The 15,614-nt window shown below is 39.4% G+C and overlaps 1 protein-coding gene across 5 annotated transcripts in view; it reads right to left on the reverse strand.

Moving 5' to 3' along the window:
- GAREM1 (GRB2 associated regulator of MAPK1 subtype 1) overlaps nt 1–15,614 on the reverse strand; it is a 201,665-nt gene that overhangs the window by 39,059 nt on the left and 146,992 nt on the right. For all 5 annotated transcript variants that reach the window (XM_077900376.1, XM_077900377.1, XM_077900378.1 and 2 more), the window contains exon 3: nt 3,628–3,758. In XM_077900376.1, the coding sequence (XP_077756502.1) occupies nt 3,628–3,758 (131 nt within the window). The remainder of the gene's footprint in view (nt 1–3,627; nt 3,759–15,614) is intronic.

Raw genomic sequence — 15,614 nt, forward strand, 5'->3', positions numbered from 1 at the left:
TATTATTATAAGCTTATATAACTACATATATATACCTATCTCTTTCTTTCAAATAATAATTGTGCCTTTTGACTCCCAAGATGCCAGTTAGCTGCCAATTCTTAACTGCAAGTCATTTCTTTAGTTGTTTATCCTCTCGGTCTAATTTATGCCCTAATTTGAAGTGGAGAGTAAAAGGTGAAATTTTGCAAGGAAGTCTGAATTCTGCTATCACTTAAAAAATTGCTTTCTGGATAATATCTATACTTACATAATATTTAACACTACCTATTTAATACTATTTATAATAGCTGTACTTATGAATATGTTTTTATGTTTTTTTAAGTAAGCTTTATGTCCAACATGGGTCTTGAACTGTCATATGCTTTATCAACTGAGCTGGCCACGTACCCCTGTTGTACTACTTTTTATTATTTTTCTCCCTTTCCAGGCAAAGCAGTAACCAAAATAGCACTTAGCTCTCCCATTAAGCACTGCACACATGCACATGCATATTATGATCAATTCTTTTTTTTTTTAAGAGTCTATTTATTTATTCATGAGAGACACAAAAAAAACAGGCAGAGACACAGGCAGAGGGAGAGGCAGGCTCCCTGTGGGGAGCCTGATGCGGGACTCGATCCCAGGACCCTGAGATCACAACCCAAGTCAAAGGCAGATGCTTAACCATTGAGCCACCCAGGCACCCCCATTATGATCAATTCTGAAAGACCATGACTGCCAATGTTGTTTTTTTGTGGGGGAGGGGAGGTCCAGGTAGTACTCAAACATCTTTCCATAAATCTTCTTGGTTTATTTGTTTTCTTGGGTGTTTATTCACTAAGCACACAGACTTCTGTGTATTTCTTTGTACAAATATCCTGAGGTTCATTGATCAATTCTTTGAATATAATTGAACGATGTCTTAATGATTAATGCTGGATGGATGTGAGAGCATATTAAAACTTTATAAGTAATAGACTAGAGGTATTAAATATTTATGTATGCATAGCATAGGAAGTCAATCCAAGTCCAGTCAGCTCTATGGATGCTGTAAACTTGTATTCCATACACTTACCCATTTGTCTGTGCCTTTGAACCTTTCTTTGGCTTTTTTCTTTTTTTTAGAAAAACTGTGGTAATATATATATAAAATATATTACTTTAACCATTTTTAAGTATATAGGTCAGTAGTGCTAATTAAATACATTCACATTGCTGTGATGATTCTTTTAAAAAATATTTATTTATTCGAGAGAGAGAGAGAGAGAGACAGGCAGAAGGAGAAGCAGACTCCCTGTGGAGAGCCTGATACAGGACTCAATCCCAGGACCCTGGGATCATGACCTGAGCTGAAGGCAGACACTCAACCACTTAGCCACCCAGGTTCCCACGTGTGCTGAATTTTTAAATGGCATCTCTATTGTGTATGTTTGAATAAATAGTCAATCATAGTATTTTGTAAAAAAAACAAACTGTATTGATTTCAGTATTCTTTCAATCATTGTTGATTTCATACAAATTCACACACACAAAACAGCTGTTTGAGGTATTTAAAAAAATCTTTTACAAATACAATATGCCACAAAAGACAATATTAAATTTTAATACTTGATAAAATCTTTAAAAAATCATAAAAAATTTTTATGCTTGATTTATTAGCAAATGCAAAGTTTTCTCTCAGGAGAGTTTAAAAGTATTAACTTCAGCTCAGTTCACAATCTCAAGGTCCTGGGATTGAGGCCCACCACGGGCTCCCTGCTCCATGGGGTGTTTGCTTTCTCTCTCTCCCTCTGCCCCTCCCCACCACTTATGCTCTCTCTTGCTCTCTCTCTCTCTCAAATAAATAAAACCTTTTTTTTTAAAGATTAACTTTCCTTTCTAAACAATTTTTTTCCATTTAGCTAATTTTACATAGAAGTTTTAAGGAAAGATTTAAATCCTATCAAGACAAGAATCAAATAGGATTTGATTAACTTCTGACCAACGAATCTTGGTATGTTTATTTTAGTTTTTAAAGATTTTATTTATTTGTCCATGAGAGACACAAAGAGAGGCAGAGACACAGGCAGAGGGAGAGAGGTAGGCTCCTCACAGGAAGCGTGATGTGGAACTTGATCTTAGGACACCAGTCGGGATCATGCCCTGAGCTGAAGGCAACTGCTCAACCACTGAGCCACCCAGGCGTCCCAAATCTTGGTATGTTTAAAAATGAACATGTTTTCACAAATTTTCAAGGTAAGTTCAAGTTGTCTTGAGGACTCTTAGACTAAGCTATTGAAGGGCTTAGAAGTTCTAAATATTTTTGAATACAAGCATAATTTAGATAGTAAAGAATGTAACAGGGCACAAAATTTACCCATTTTACCAATAAAAGCAAAGAAAGTGGACTATAGCAGCTGTATTCTAGAACTGGAAGGATGACTTGGCTTCGCCGATCAAATGGGCAGAACTGTTGCTCCAATAAAGAGGCTGTCTTAGGCATTTCCCCCTTTCCTGAGGAGTGTGGGTGGAGTGACTCATCCACAAAGACACTGTTGCATTCTTGGACCAAGATACCCAGCAGTCTGTTTTTCACATAGAGTGGATTTCTAACAAGCAGGCATCTTGCCCCCAAAATATTGAAATGTTTACAGAATATGACTTAGTTGGACTTCCTGCCGAAATGAGGTTAATGCTTTCAATGTGAACACTTTCTAGAATGTTGTAGCATAATTGTGCATGTTGCTGAAGAAAACACAGCAGATTCATAGGCAAAAAGCTTGAGCCTCGGTGACACTACTTCTCTGGTAAATCCCTCTTCCATAGCAAGTCTAGCCAAAGGAGCTCACTCACTCTGGAGCTGGGATACAACTGACCCATTAAGAATGTAAAACAAAAACAGCACAATAAACATTACTGAGCTTTCCTCTGATGAACAAAGATCGATAAATACCTATGGGCAACATTCTACCCATCAATTTTCCCTGCATGTACTGATAGAGATAGTCTGCAAAGGATGAAATCCGTCTGAGTTGATGTCAGGGCATACTCTGGAAGTTTCTATTTTTCTTTAAATGTGCGGTATTTGGGACACCTGGATGGCTCAGTGGTTGAGCATCTGCCTTTGGCCTAGGGCGTGAATCTGGAGACCCGGGATCGAGTCCCACATCGGGCTCCCTGCATGGAGCCTGCTTCTCCCTCTGCCTGTGTCTCTGCCTGTGTCTCTGCCTCTCTCTCTCTTTCTCTGTCTCTGTCTTTCATGAATGAATAAATAAAATCTTTAAAAAATAAATAAATAAATGTGCAGTATTAGTGGTGTCCAGTGCCTTCTGCTTGTTCTCACAAGTGGAGCATTCAGCCTCACAGAAGAGGGGCCAAACAACTGTTACATATTAGAGAATAAACTGCAAATTAAAAAAGAAAATCTTTAGATCTGCCTTGACAGTTGTTCTAGCACAAGATAATGTTAACATGGTAACCTGTTGGAGAGTCAGGTCAACTACAGCACATGTAGTTCTCAAAAAGACCAGTTTTGGTCTCTTGACACTAACCCATTAGGGGGATGGAACTCTCCTATGAGGCACAAAGGGAAACTTGCTGTATACATAATGACCTGAGAGTTATATGATTTCAGTGAGGATAAATATTTGGTTCTTCTAGAACTACCTTCACGTTGAACGTTATTTCCTCCATGACGTATACGCGTTCCGGAAATGCTTTAGCCACCTCCTCCACACTGTTGAAATATTGCACTGGTTCCTTTATATCTCGGTCTTGTTCCAGCAGCTTGAATTGCCCTAAAACACATGATAAACAGAAGAGATATGAGATGTTTATGCTGGACAGCTGTCATCGTGGCGACAGCATCCCCTTTCCTCACTCCCACTCTTACTTGTTGAAGGCTTCTGATCATTATCATTGGATGAAAAAGTTACCAGGGCACAAGGTTTTCTTCAACTAGAATACATATCGAAAAATCAGTTTAAAAACGAAAAACAAACATATATTTTTTCTTTTTCATCTTTTGTTCACATCAAGAGTTTATTGCCAGCTAACCAAAATCAAACTGAATGGATGAGTATTTGTAATTTGTTCTCAGAGTGGAAACTTACTCTGTGACAAATGATTGCTTATTTTGTTCTTCAAAGTAATCACCTTGTTGTTTAGTTATTATAAACGCCCACATGTGTGATATTCTAAAATGAAGGCTGAGCGACCTGGAGGAGCTAATTTTTTAAAAAATTAGTATCTAAAAGTTTTGCAGGTAGGATCAAATAAGAGAGTGGACCTTTGGCTCTCACAGAATTGATATTCTTGCTTTCAACAATATGTGGGCAATGCTGAGGGCTTGTGAGCTGCTATAATTTGTGGTGTTGTTGCCGCGCAACTGTGAAGCCTGAGCAGAGCTAGACTGGGCCAGGGGATGAGCCTCCTCCCAATGAGTGAGCCTGGAGATGAGCCAGTTGGCATCTGGAGCAACATGTGGCTTCGTTCTTTCTTTTTTATTGCTCTGTATGAAGTTCATGAAAGAATATACCATCATGGTAGCCATAATTTGGGAGATTTGAATGTACTCCTAAAAATTCCAAGGATCTATTATTGTTAATATATTCTCAATATTTATGACACTTCTGCTCCATTCCAAAGGAGTTATTTTCAGTTTAGAATAAAAGACCCTATGTAATCAAGCCAAAGATGTAGTGTTTCTTGGTGGGCTTTTTTTGAACATTGTTTACAATATAACACTGGAGAAGGACTTAAAAGCTACAATGAGGTAGACCTCTCAGCATGTGTCTCTGGGGCATCAGGCAGAAATAGGGAAACTTTCATTCATATTCTCAGGATATTTATTTATTTATTTATTTATTTATTTATTTATTTATTTTTAGCATCTATTAGGGGGAGACATTACCCTAGATGCTGGTGAGAAGTCAATAAATAGGCCAGATAAAAACCTCTATCTTCCTGAATCTTACATTGTAGCGGGAGACAATGATAAATACAATAAATGGCTAGGTATATAATAGGTCAGGAGAAGAGAAATATTATTAACAGAGCTAGTGAAGGGATAGAGAATGTAGGGTAGTAGGGCCAGAGTAGTATGGCCGAGAAGGTGACCTTTCATGTCACTGGGAGGTGTGTTCTCAGAATTCTAATCACAGGCAATAATAGTCCAGGCAAAAACCTGCAGGTGGACACAGGTGGCTGCCCACTTGGCATGCTACCAGTGTGGCTGGAGTAGGGTGAGTGAAAGGTTAAGAGGGAAGAGAAAGTCTGAGAAATAACCCACGGTCAGATTTTGTATAGCTTTGAAGACTTGTAGCTCTTTATCTGAGTGGGATGGAGAGCTGCCAGGAGGTATGTGTGAAGAGGTGACCTAACCAATGTTATAGAAGGACCACCCTGGCTGCTCTTTCGAGAACACACTGTGACAGTGCAAGGTGCAGAGGCAGACAACAGTTACGAGGCTCCTATAGCAGTCCAGGTGTGAGATGGCAAGGGTTTGGAAAAGGTGAGAAAGTGTTATGAATTTGGACCAAGCAGCTGAAGGAAGCAGATTTGGACGGATGAGGGTAAGATCAGGGGTTCAGTCTGAGATATCTACTAGGCATACAGAGATATCCCAAAAGCTCTTAGATGAACATGTGTGTGGAGCTGAGAGAGATGTCTGGCTAAGAGAGTAAGTCTAGGAGTCATCAGCACACAGATGATCTTTAAAGCCATGGCACTTTAATGATGATGAGCATGGGCTTAAGTGTAGACAAAGAAGAAGGCTAAGGTTTGAGTCCCAAGAGACTAAGAAAGAATGGCTGGGGGAGTAAGATGCAAGTCCAGAAGGGGTGCATTCAAGAAGCCAGTGATTCAAGATTCAAGCACTTCAAGGAGCAAGAGTAATGTCACATGCTGCTTACAGGACTCTGAAATGAGCTGGCAACTGTCAGGTTTAGCAACTTGTATATTTAACTGAGGACTTCAACAGAAGCAATGGAACAGTTGGGGTTGAGCCTGACAGAGCTGGATTTAAGAGAGACTGAGAAGGGAGAAGTGGGAATAACAGGAATGGACAGCAGGTGACGTCTGGGGAGTTTTGCTCTGAACGGGTAGAGACACAAAGTGGTAACTGAAGAGAGCACGATCAAGGGAGTGTTTTTGTCTTCCTTAATACGATGGCTACTGATGGGAGTGACCAACGGGGGATGTTTGTGGGCAGCAGAGGGGACACAGAAGTGGAGGGGCTGGCCCTCAGTGGGAGCTCACCTGTGAGAGCTCAGTGGAAGCTGGTGGAAGCTCTCCTTTATTGCTTCAATATTTCCAGCAAAAGTTGGAAGGAAAGCATCACTTATAAGATTGAGAGACAAGGTGTAGGAGGGCTAAGGGAAGAGGAGAAGACTGTAGAAAAATCCACTGGGAGTAGATGACACACCATGACTGCTGGACAGTGGCCAGTTTCCACTTGAGGATCATGGTCATGAATTAAGAGTGAAACCCAATGTGTAACAGACAGGGGCTGGCACAGAGTGGGCGAGATTTGAATCCTACCAGGACTGTAAAACTGCCAAGTGAGTATGAGGCCTGAAGGAGGGGCAGAGGAGGCAGGATGTATGCAAGAAAGCAAATATAATGACTGTCCGTGGAACCTGAGTTGGACCCAACATCTTGGTAGGGAGGAATAAGGGTGAAAAGTAGTGGAATCAATGGATAGTGGGTTCTGGTGGAGTTGAATTTCTGGAGCGAGTGACCTCAAGAGTCAGGCAGAAGAGAGGTCAGAGTGGCAGGCATGCAATTTGAGATAATGGAAATACATGGTGGCTGGTGATGACGCCATCTAGGAGGCAACCATGGGGGTAAAGGTTGAAGTAACGAGTAGCTAGAGAAACTAAGAGGCCAGGGGTATTAGAAGCATCATATGTGTATGCACTGAAATCCCCAAGAATGAAGAGAGAAGGAATGCTAGAGGGGAAGGCAATGAAGCAGGAGTGAAAATTATGGAGAAATGAGGAGGGATCCTAAGTGCAGTAGATGCGGTAACAGGTGAGAGTCTGAGGATGAGAGATTAAAGCTGAGAGTTTCTAGGGAGGGGAGAGATGGAAGGGTCAAGGGAGCAGTGAGGAACACAGAGAACACTTATATCCCTTCTACTTCGGAGGAACAAATGGAGCTGCCACCTGAGAGGGCTTCAGGGAAGTGGTGTTTTCAGGGCATACCCAGCTTAGGATTTAACAAGGTAAATGTAATTTCAGAGAAGAGTCTAAGGACATAGGGATTTTGCTGGTGGTGGACCTTGAAGGGAGAGTTTTCAGCAGTTAAGGGATGGGCGACGAGGACAATGTAGAGGATGCACCTAGATATGATGGAACAGGTCATACACCTTTTAGAAATATGGAGGAGTATGAGCGAAACATTTAAAAATACAGCCAATATGTCAGATTATACCTTTCACAAAAAATAACACAATTATTAAAAATTTTAAGAAATTAAAGCAATATCAGTACTACTTACTTAAACAGATTCTGCCTCCATAACAAATTAAACTTCTCATTTGTCTCTTATCTACTTGGTCCTTGTACAAATTCTTCATAATTATGGAGTATCTCCAGTTTCAGCTCCCTGTATTTTCCGACATTCCCCCACGCGACTACACTTAGAATGTTTGCATCGCATTTCATAATGGATTTAACTATTTTTCTATTCTTGCAAAATGAGGCTGAGTTAGGCTAAGGCTAACTTAGGGCAAACTCTGCCGCTGACAGGTTTCAGAATACAGACAAATGACTAATCCACCTGAGCTTTGTTTCCTCACCTGTAAAATGGAGACAGTTCAAAAGGCTGCAGAGGCTGCAGTGAGGAGTGACTGAGAGGATTTTCAATACTTAGCACAACTAACCATTTAGCAACCCTCGGCTCCCTTTCTGGAAGTTTTCAAGATGCACAGAGATTTTTCTTTTCTCCTTTCTGGCTTGCTCTTGTGGGATACATTTTCTAGCGCAGGATGACTAAAGCAAAGGACATCACACAATCCTTTGTGTTTAACATGCCTGACTATCCTGCTTTCCAAAATATCTAAACCAATTTATATTTCTATCGGTAGTCAATTTATATTTTTTCTATGTGCAGAATGGAAGAAGGTCCTAGTTGGACTACAATCTTGCCAGCAGTGAGTATTCTTTTTTTTCCTTAGAGATTTATTTATTTATTTTAGAGATAATAAGAGAGAGGGAGCATGAAAACACGAGCAAGCGTGGGGAGGGGCCGGGGGAGAGGGAGAGAGAAACTTTAGCAGTCTCCTCTCTGAGCTTGGAGCCAGACATGGGGCTTGATCTCATGACCCTGATATTTATACTTTCGAGTTTCATTAGCACCAAATTCAACATGTCTGAACTCAGGGAAACATAATACCTCGCATGCAATAGGCATTTAATAAATGTTCATTGAACAAAAGACAGAAAATTACTTTAGTCCCAAGACTAAAGCAACATATTAGTAACTACAGGTTTTCAAAGTTATAAATAAAAGGTGAACTGCACGACTATATGCAAGGTTTGTCTGTTTCTGAACATTAGCGGAATGTTTTCACTCATCAGGGAAAGAAAGCTATGTTGTGTTGCTGGTCTACTTAAAAAATATTTTCGGAAAAGTGCACAGACCCTCAGGTAATACTTTTTAGGAACCAATTCAACCAAAGAATAGATTAGATAAACAGTTGAGGTTATCTTCCAGGATGAAACAGACAATGTTTGAGCATTAGAATGTAATATACAGGAGCACAAAAGTCATTTTCAGTGAGAACTCAAATTTATAGGTCCATTTGGTTAGAATGCCCAGAACCATCTGACAAAGATACCAATTTCTGCCAACATTTCCAGTTTCTGTAATAATCTGTTAGAAGAATAGGAAAATAAATTGTAGATTTGTAATCTGAATACAATTCAAACTATCATTAAACCAGGTAAATAGTTTATGAAAACCTACAAATGATACCATCTTTCCATGAGTTCATAATACTTTAGTTTAAATTTGTGATCAGTATTTTAGAAAACTTTTCCTAATGTGATAGGAGGATCTGCATGTATGCCAAACAGTCATTAAGTGGTCCGCAGATGTTCAATCTCTGAGCTAAGATATGACCTGAAAGCACACATGCCTATACTAAATTCCATTCCATCCCTTCAGAAATGCATTCAGAGGCCAAGGGTATGCCACTGCACCCTCACTCTTCTGAATCAAATGAGATATCAGCCTTTAGAATTAGTGCTGCCTAACGGAAATATAGTATGAGTGACACATGCAACCATGTATTTTCTAGTAGCCATATAAAAAAAGTAAAAAGGAGGTGACATTAATTTTAATTTTAATGTTTTATTTAAACCAATACATCTAAATAAGAGAACTGCTAATGAGATATTTTGTCTTCTTTATTTGTATTATTATTATTATTATTATTATTATTATTATTATTTTTATCCCTTGTATTAGGTCTTTAAAATCCTGTATCTGTTTTACACTGGGGCACATCTCCATTCACACTAGCCACACTGTAAGCATTCAACAGGCACACGTGGCTAGTAGTAGCTGTGTCAGTGTAGGTCCAGAACATCTCTGCATTCCCTTAAAATTGTGGACATTGTTCAAGTCCTATATTGGGTGACAGGGTCTTCTCAAGGGAAAAAAAAAAGTGTCTCCTGACAAAATAGAATGTTTCCTCTCATGAAATAAGAGCTTTCGAATTCCTATCCTTTGTTGTCCTTGCCCTGTTTATCATGATTGCTGATAATCTGGTTCATATAATAGAGCCTGAGATTACTGATAGAACTACCTCTGTCCCTTTTAATATTATTTTTCTGCTCTCCCAAATTAGGGGCTTGACCTTTAAGCAATTCTTTTGTTCTTTTTCTATGGTCTCTGTGATCTTATACTAGCAGTTGCCTCAGATATATTCTGGCTTATGAACCAAATGAATAATCATCTTTGGTATGGTGGTTGTGTCAATATTTAGTTGAATAATTTTTTCTTAAAGATTTTATTTCAGAGGGAGAGTGCGAGTGAGCATGAGCAAGGGGAGAGGCAGAGAGCAAAAATCTCAAGTAGCCTCTCACTGAGGACAGAGCCCCACTTGGGGCTCGATCTCACCACCCTGAGATCATGACCCAAGTGGAAAGCAAGAGGTGGATGCTCAACCAATTGAGCCCAAGGTGCCTCTCAGCTGAATAAATTCTAAACTTCTAGTCTCACAGGTGTGTGCCACCTATGTTGAACAGAAAGAACTTAGAATCACATACACATGGGAACACTTATAAGAGAACTACTCTAAGACTGATTAACATACACAGATGAAAGAAAAATAATAAAAAGAACAGCTAAATATGACCAAATGTTTTAACATTTGAACATACTGTACATCAGAAAAATAGACTCCTTTCATTCATTCTTTTAACTGTTCATTGGGTATCTAACAGTCAGCTGACTTCTTTGTCCTTTCTTCCATATAGTTCCTTCAGAATGTTCTGGAAAATTTTAGTTTCTATGTTTCTTTGTATACATATATTATTTTAAGCATTTTCCTGATCATATGTTTAATGATTTTATATTTCTTATACCCCACAAATGCCTTCAGAATCTAAATATACCCAATTTATTTTTTTTAAGATTTTATTTTTAAGTAATCTGAATGGTCTCAGTTGCAACTACTCCTCTCTGGTGATGTCTCTGGAAAGCAGTCATAGATGATATTGAACTAAAACTGGAACAGCTGTGTTCCAACCAAACTTTATTTACAAAAACAGGTAGAAGGTCAGACTTGGGCCTCAGGCTGCACAGTTTGCAGATCTCTGTCCCACTGGAAAGAATGCAAAGTATGGATCAGGGTTGTGGCAAGAGGACAGGACATCAGAATGACAATGACCCGTCCTTGTACTCCAGCACTGAGGTCTTTCATAAGGTACACATCCTAAGTTGACCCATGTTTATCTTAGAATAGTAGTTTTTCTTTTCGATAGGAGTCTAAAATGAAAAAGTGTTAAGCTGCAGAAGTGGACTGTATGAGAAGAGTCCAAATGACCACCAGCAAACACGAGTGGCTACATTCTTTCACTGTATTTTACAAGACCAATTTTCTACGAATTTTTACTAAGCTCCTCTTCTTTTACAAAAGAATATGATGCTCGCAGATGAGTCAACTTTAAGTACTCTGGGAAAGATGCTGAGCTCTTGCGTTACCATATTCTCTGAGACTCTGCTATGGCCTGTCAGAGTCAAAGCCTGGAGACAATCTAAAGAGTGAAGAGCCAGCTCCCTGCCAAAATGTGAAATCGATTTACATAGCACATATTCCCACAACCCCCACACGAAGGAACTAATTTTTTAACAGACCATTTCATGAATAACAGAGTCTTTGTGCCACCAAATAAAAACATTTGGAGATCATCGAAACATCTGTTCTGAGATGTTACTGTCAAACTCTGGTCCCGGAGAGGGAGGAAACTGCATTGTTTTTCAACAGCTTTGATGATTTCATAAAATGTCTCCATTTTGAGAATTGTTCTATCTGCAGAACCCAGAAACTCGCAGGAACTAACTCAACACCAATGGCACGCACATCTTAACTAAATTTACGATAGTATTTAAGAGCAAGGATTGGTATTAACTGTACTGCTTTCATGGTATAGTTTCTAAAACTACATTGCATAATTAGTATATGTTGACAAGAAGTAACCGTTATCCAGAAAACATCCATTTTGGTGGGTGTGTCTTTCAAGATAATCAGTGATTGACCTCAGAATGGATGAAGTATTAAGCATATAGTTAAGAGGCTCTGAGTCCTGGAGGCATTTAAGTTTCTGGTACCCATAGGATGCTATCGAGGCTATGACACATTCTTCTTTACTTGGAGGGAAAAGGTCATTTGTCAGAAATGAAAATGGACGCTAATTAAGAAGAGACAGCAATAATGCTGAGATGCATAGAAACAACAGGTAGAGTTAGAGGTGGTCAAATTCAGGTCCATCATGTTTGTTACTGGCTGAGAAGTTATGGTCAAGGATGAGTGGAAAATAAGTTCCATGCCACTGGTGAAGATGGGGGTCCCTGTGATTCATGCTTCCCGGGTCCTCATCATTGCTGCTAATGAGCACGGCCTGTGGTAAATCTTCCATAGCTCAGGTTTTACTGTTCACCACCCCTTCAGCACAGTGGTCAACTTTATGTGTGTAAATAAAAAGAAATGGAATGAGAGCTGAGGCCTCTCTAGTATCCATCTGTGGGCTCATAACTCATGAGAACAACAACATGCTACTGGCATTTCCTTCATTCTGGGAGCAGAAAAACACTGTACAAATTGATGCAAAGTGATAAAACAGAAAAGAAAGCAAAAGCAACAAAAATGGCATCAGAACACCAAAGCAACCTTAGAATAACTAAAATGAGCAGAAATGGCTAAGAAAAAGGAAATGTGGAATGTTGAAATGCCATGACCATGTGTATGTTATTCAGTGTGGCACCCCCAGCACAGCACCACACATGGCATACAGTAGGTGCTTATTAAATAGTGAATGAATGAATACATATATTCCCCTCTTATCTCTTTCAGAAACAGGCCACCAACATTAAGTTAAAAGCTTTAAGGTTAGTTGTGCAAATGGAATACCATCTAAATGATTCAAATAACTGGATTTTAAAACCAATGGGCCATTTCCAAATATTAAGAAATGAACAATTATCAAGTCGTAGAAATAATAAACTAGTTGCCATTGTTCAGGCAGCAAATAAACCTGGGCAGGAATCTGCACTTATACTCAAGCTTTAACTGTCCACCTACTCTTCTATTTTTATCTTTACGTATGTATGCTGGCTAGAGTTTCTATAGGACTGAAATGTAAAAGAAGGATTGCCACATCTTGTTATTTTCAACTGCATCAACCAATATAATGCCCTTTAACCACTTTATGTAAAAGTTCACTTCCACCAACAATGCATAAAAACTCATTTACCTAAACTTTTCACCAAAACTGTTAGTGTTAGGGATGCCTGGGTGGCTCAGCAGTTGAGTGGCTGCCTTAGGTTCAGGGCCTATCCCTGGGTCTGGTCTGGGATCCATTTCTGCATCAGGCTCCCTATAGGGAGCCTGCTTCTCCCTCTACCTATGTCTCTGTGTCTCTCATGAATAAATAAATAAATCTTAAAAAACTGTTAGTGTTAGTGAATGACTTAGCTTCCCTTTTCCTGAGTAGGTGGAGAGTTTTAAGATTACTTAAATGCAATTGCCAAAAAATTCACATAGTACCAGAGGGTAGAGGATGAAAGAGTCTCCTTCCCAATGTTATTCTCAGATCTCTGCAGAGGCAGGGCTGTCATGCTTTTGTACATCCATCCAGAGATAGTATCTGATACAATCCCTCTATACACATGGTACTACACTCTTTCAAAACAAATGGAAGCATTCTGCAGAGTTATTTCATTATTCCATAAAAATCTGTCTCATTCTAAGAGCTGGACCCCATGCAAATAACATAGCTAATTTAACCAGTCCCCTATTGTTGGATATTCAGATTTATTTCAATCTTTTGCACCCAGGGATGCTAAAGTTAATATCCTTGTACCAAAGGCATTGCATGCTTAATTCAAGTATACTAGTGGGAAAATGCCTAATGTGGAATCATTGGGCCAAAGGGTAAGTGCATTTTTATTTTTACAGATACTGCGGAAAAACCTTCATAGAGATTATGCTCACTTATATTCCCACCAACAATGTGGTTCTCATACCTTTCCTAAGACTTTATTGCCAACTTTTTTTATCATTGCCAACTTGATAGATGAAAAATAGTTATCTTAGTGGAATTTTAATTGCATTTTTCTATCATAAACATGGATCTCATTTTTAATTAATTTATATTTCACATTCTGTGAATTTTCTATTATCAATTTTAGAAATTTCCCTTAATATTGCACATAATTAAAAAAATAACACAAACTTGAAATCCTACAACACAGCATTTCCTATTTTGAGATCCAATTCCTACATCGTTTCTACTTAGTTCCTAAAATTATGATGGTTCAGGGAGGTGGGAGTAGAAATGGAACTGGGGCAAAAGGAAGGTAAAAAACAAACATCAACCCAAAGCCTTAAAATATATAACCACAGAGAATAGGAATTAAAGCCAAAGAACAGAAAGAAATATTAACTGAAATGTGGTGAGTCTCACCATAAATTATCTGTGGCCATTTGTATTTTATTTCTCCATCTAATTATACAACACAAAATAGACCAGTAGTTTCAATTCTGAAACTCCATTCTTGAATTTAACTAGACCTGGATCAAAATGGCATCATTGTATTTCACAGCATGCAAGTGGTTCCCTATATTTTTGAAGATGGAAAAGTTGCATTTTTCATTGTATCTGATTGGCCAGTTGCCTCTTCAGAATTATCAGAAATTTTCTGGGGCACAATTATCATAAACACGATGGAACCTGTAGATTTGAACATGACTGCTGACAAGTTAATGTGGAAATCTTGGGGTCATCTTCATCTTTCTTTTCCTCTACTCATTTTCCCCTAAGTCTTGCCCTTTGGACCTCTGCAATCACTCTGCCCTCAGCACTCCTGGCTACTCTTCTAGCTTCAATTCTCATCACTTCATACTGGTATTATAGCTTCAGGTGTTAAGCCCATTCTCATTTTTGTCCTTCCAGTATCATTTTGCTCATCTTAAAACAAAACCTGAATGGGTTTCATCTCACTCAAGTGTTCACTGCTCCCTTGTAGAGTAAGTAAACGTATAATAAGCCTTCAATTTCTCGCCCTAATCAGGCTCCCCTGCCTTAGTTTTCAAGTCTCTCCATAAACACTCCACTCTGCTTCTGCAAGCATTTCCCCCACCACCTGTGCGACCAATACTCATTTTCTCCCTCGCTGCCCTTGCTTTTTTTCTCAGTCTGTGCAAAACTATGGATCCTTTGAGTGCCACTGGAAGTTCTGTGCATGACCATCTTCCTTCCTTATTCAAATTCTCCTACTCTCTCAGCTCTCCCAAGGGAACCTCTCTATCATCCTGGCTCCAAGGACCGCCTAAAGGCTGACAACACACTAACCTTCCCTCCAGCCAGACCTCACCTGAATTCCACATCACTGCTACCCCATACCTGCTGTGTATCTTCAACAGCTCTCCCACAAAGATCTCAAAATTGACACACACAAGACTGAACTCATCTTTGTATTTCTTGAGCCAAGCACCCATCCAAATGAGAACTCTGGGTGGTCATCCTCGACTCCTCTTTTTTCCTAATCTCTTACATCTAACTGCTATTAATCCAACTCCTCCCCCCTTCCTTTTTTTTTTTTTTAAAGATTTTATTTATTTATTCATGAGAGACACACACACACACACAGAGACAGAGACAGAGACAGAGACAGGGACAGAGACAGAGACACAAGGCAGAGGGAGAAGCAGGCTCCACGCAGGGAGCCCGATGTAGGACTCGATCCCAGGTCTCCAGGATCACACCCTGGGATGAAGGTAGTGCTAAACCATTGAGCCACCTGGGCTGCCCTCCTTCCTCTTTCCTGTTATCAATCAATTCCTTTCTATTTCCACCATGACTGTAAGTTCCCAAATGCATTATCTCTCACTTTGGCCAATTTTCTAGTGGATTGCTTTGCCC

This window comes from Canis aureus, chromosome 6, assembly GCF_053574225.1.
Source record: "Canis aureus isolate CA01 chromosome 6, VMU_Caureus_v.1.0, whole genome shotgun sequence".
Lineage (NCBI taxonomy): Eukaryota > Metazoa > Chordata > Mammalia > Carnivora > Canidae > Canis > Canis aureus.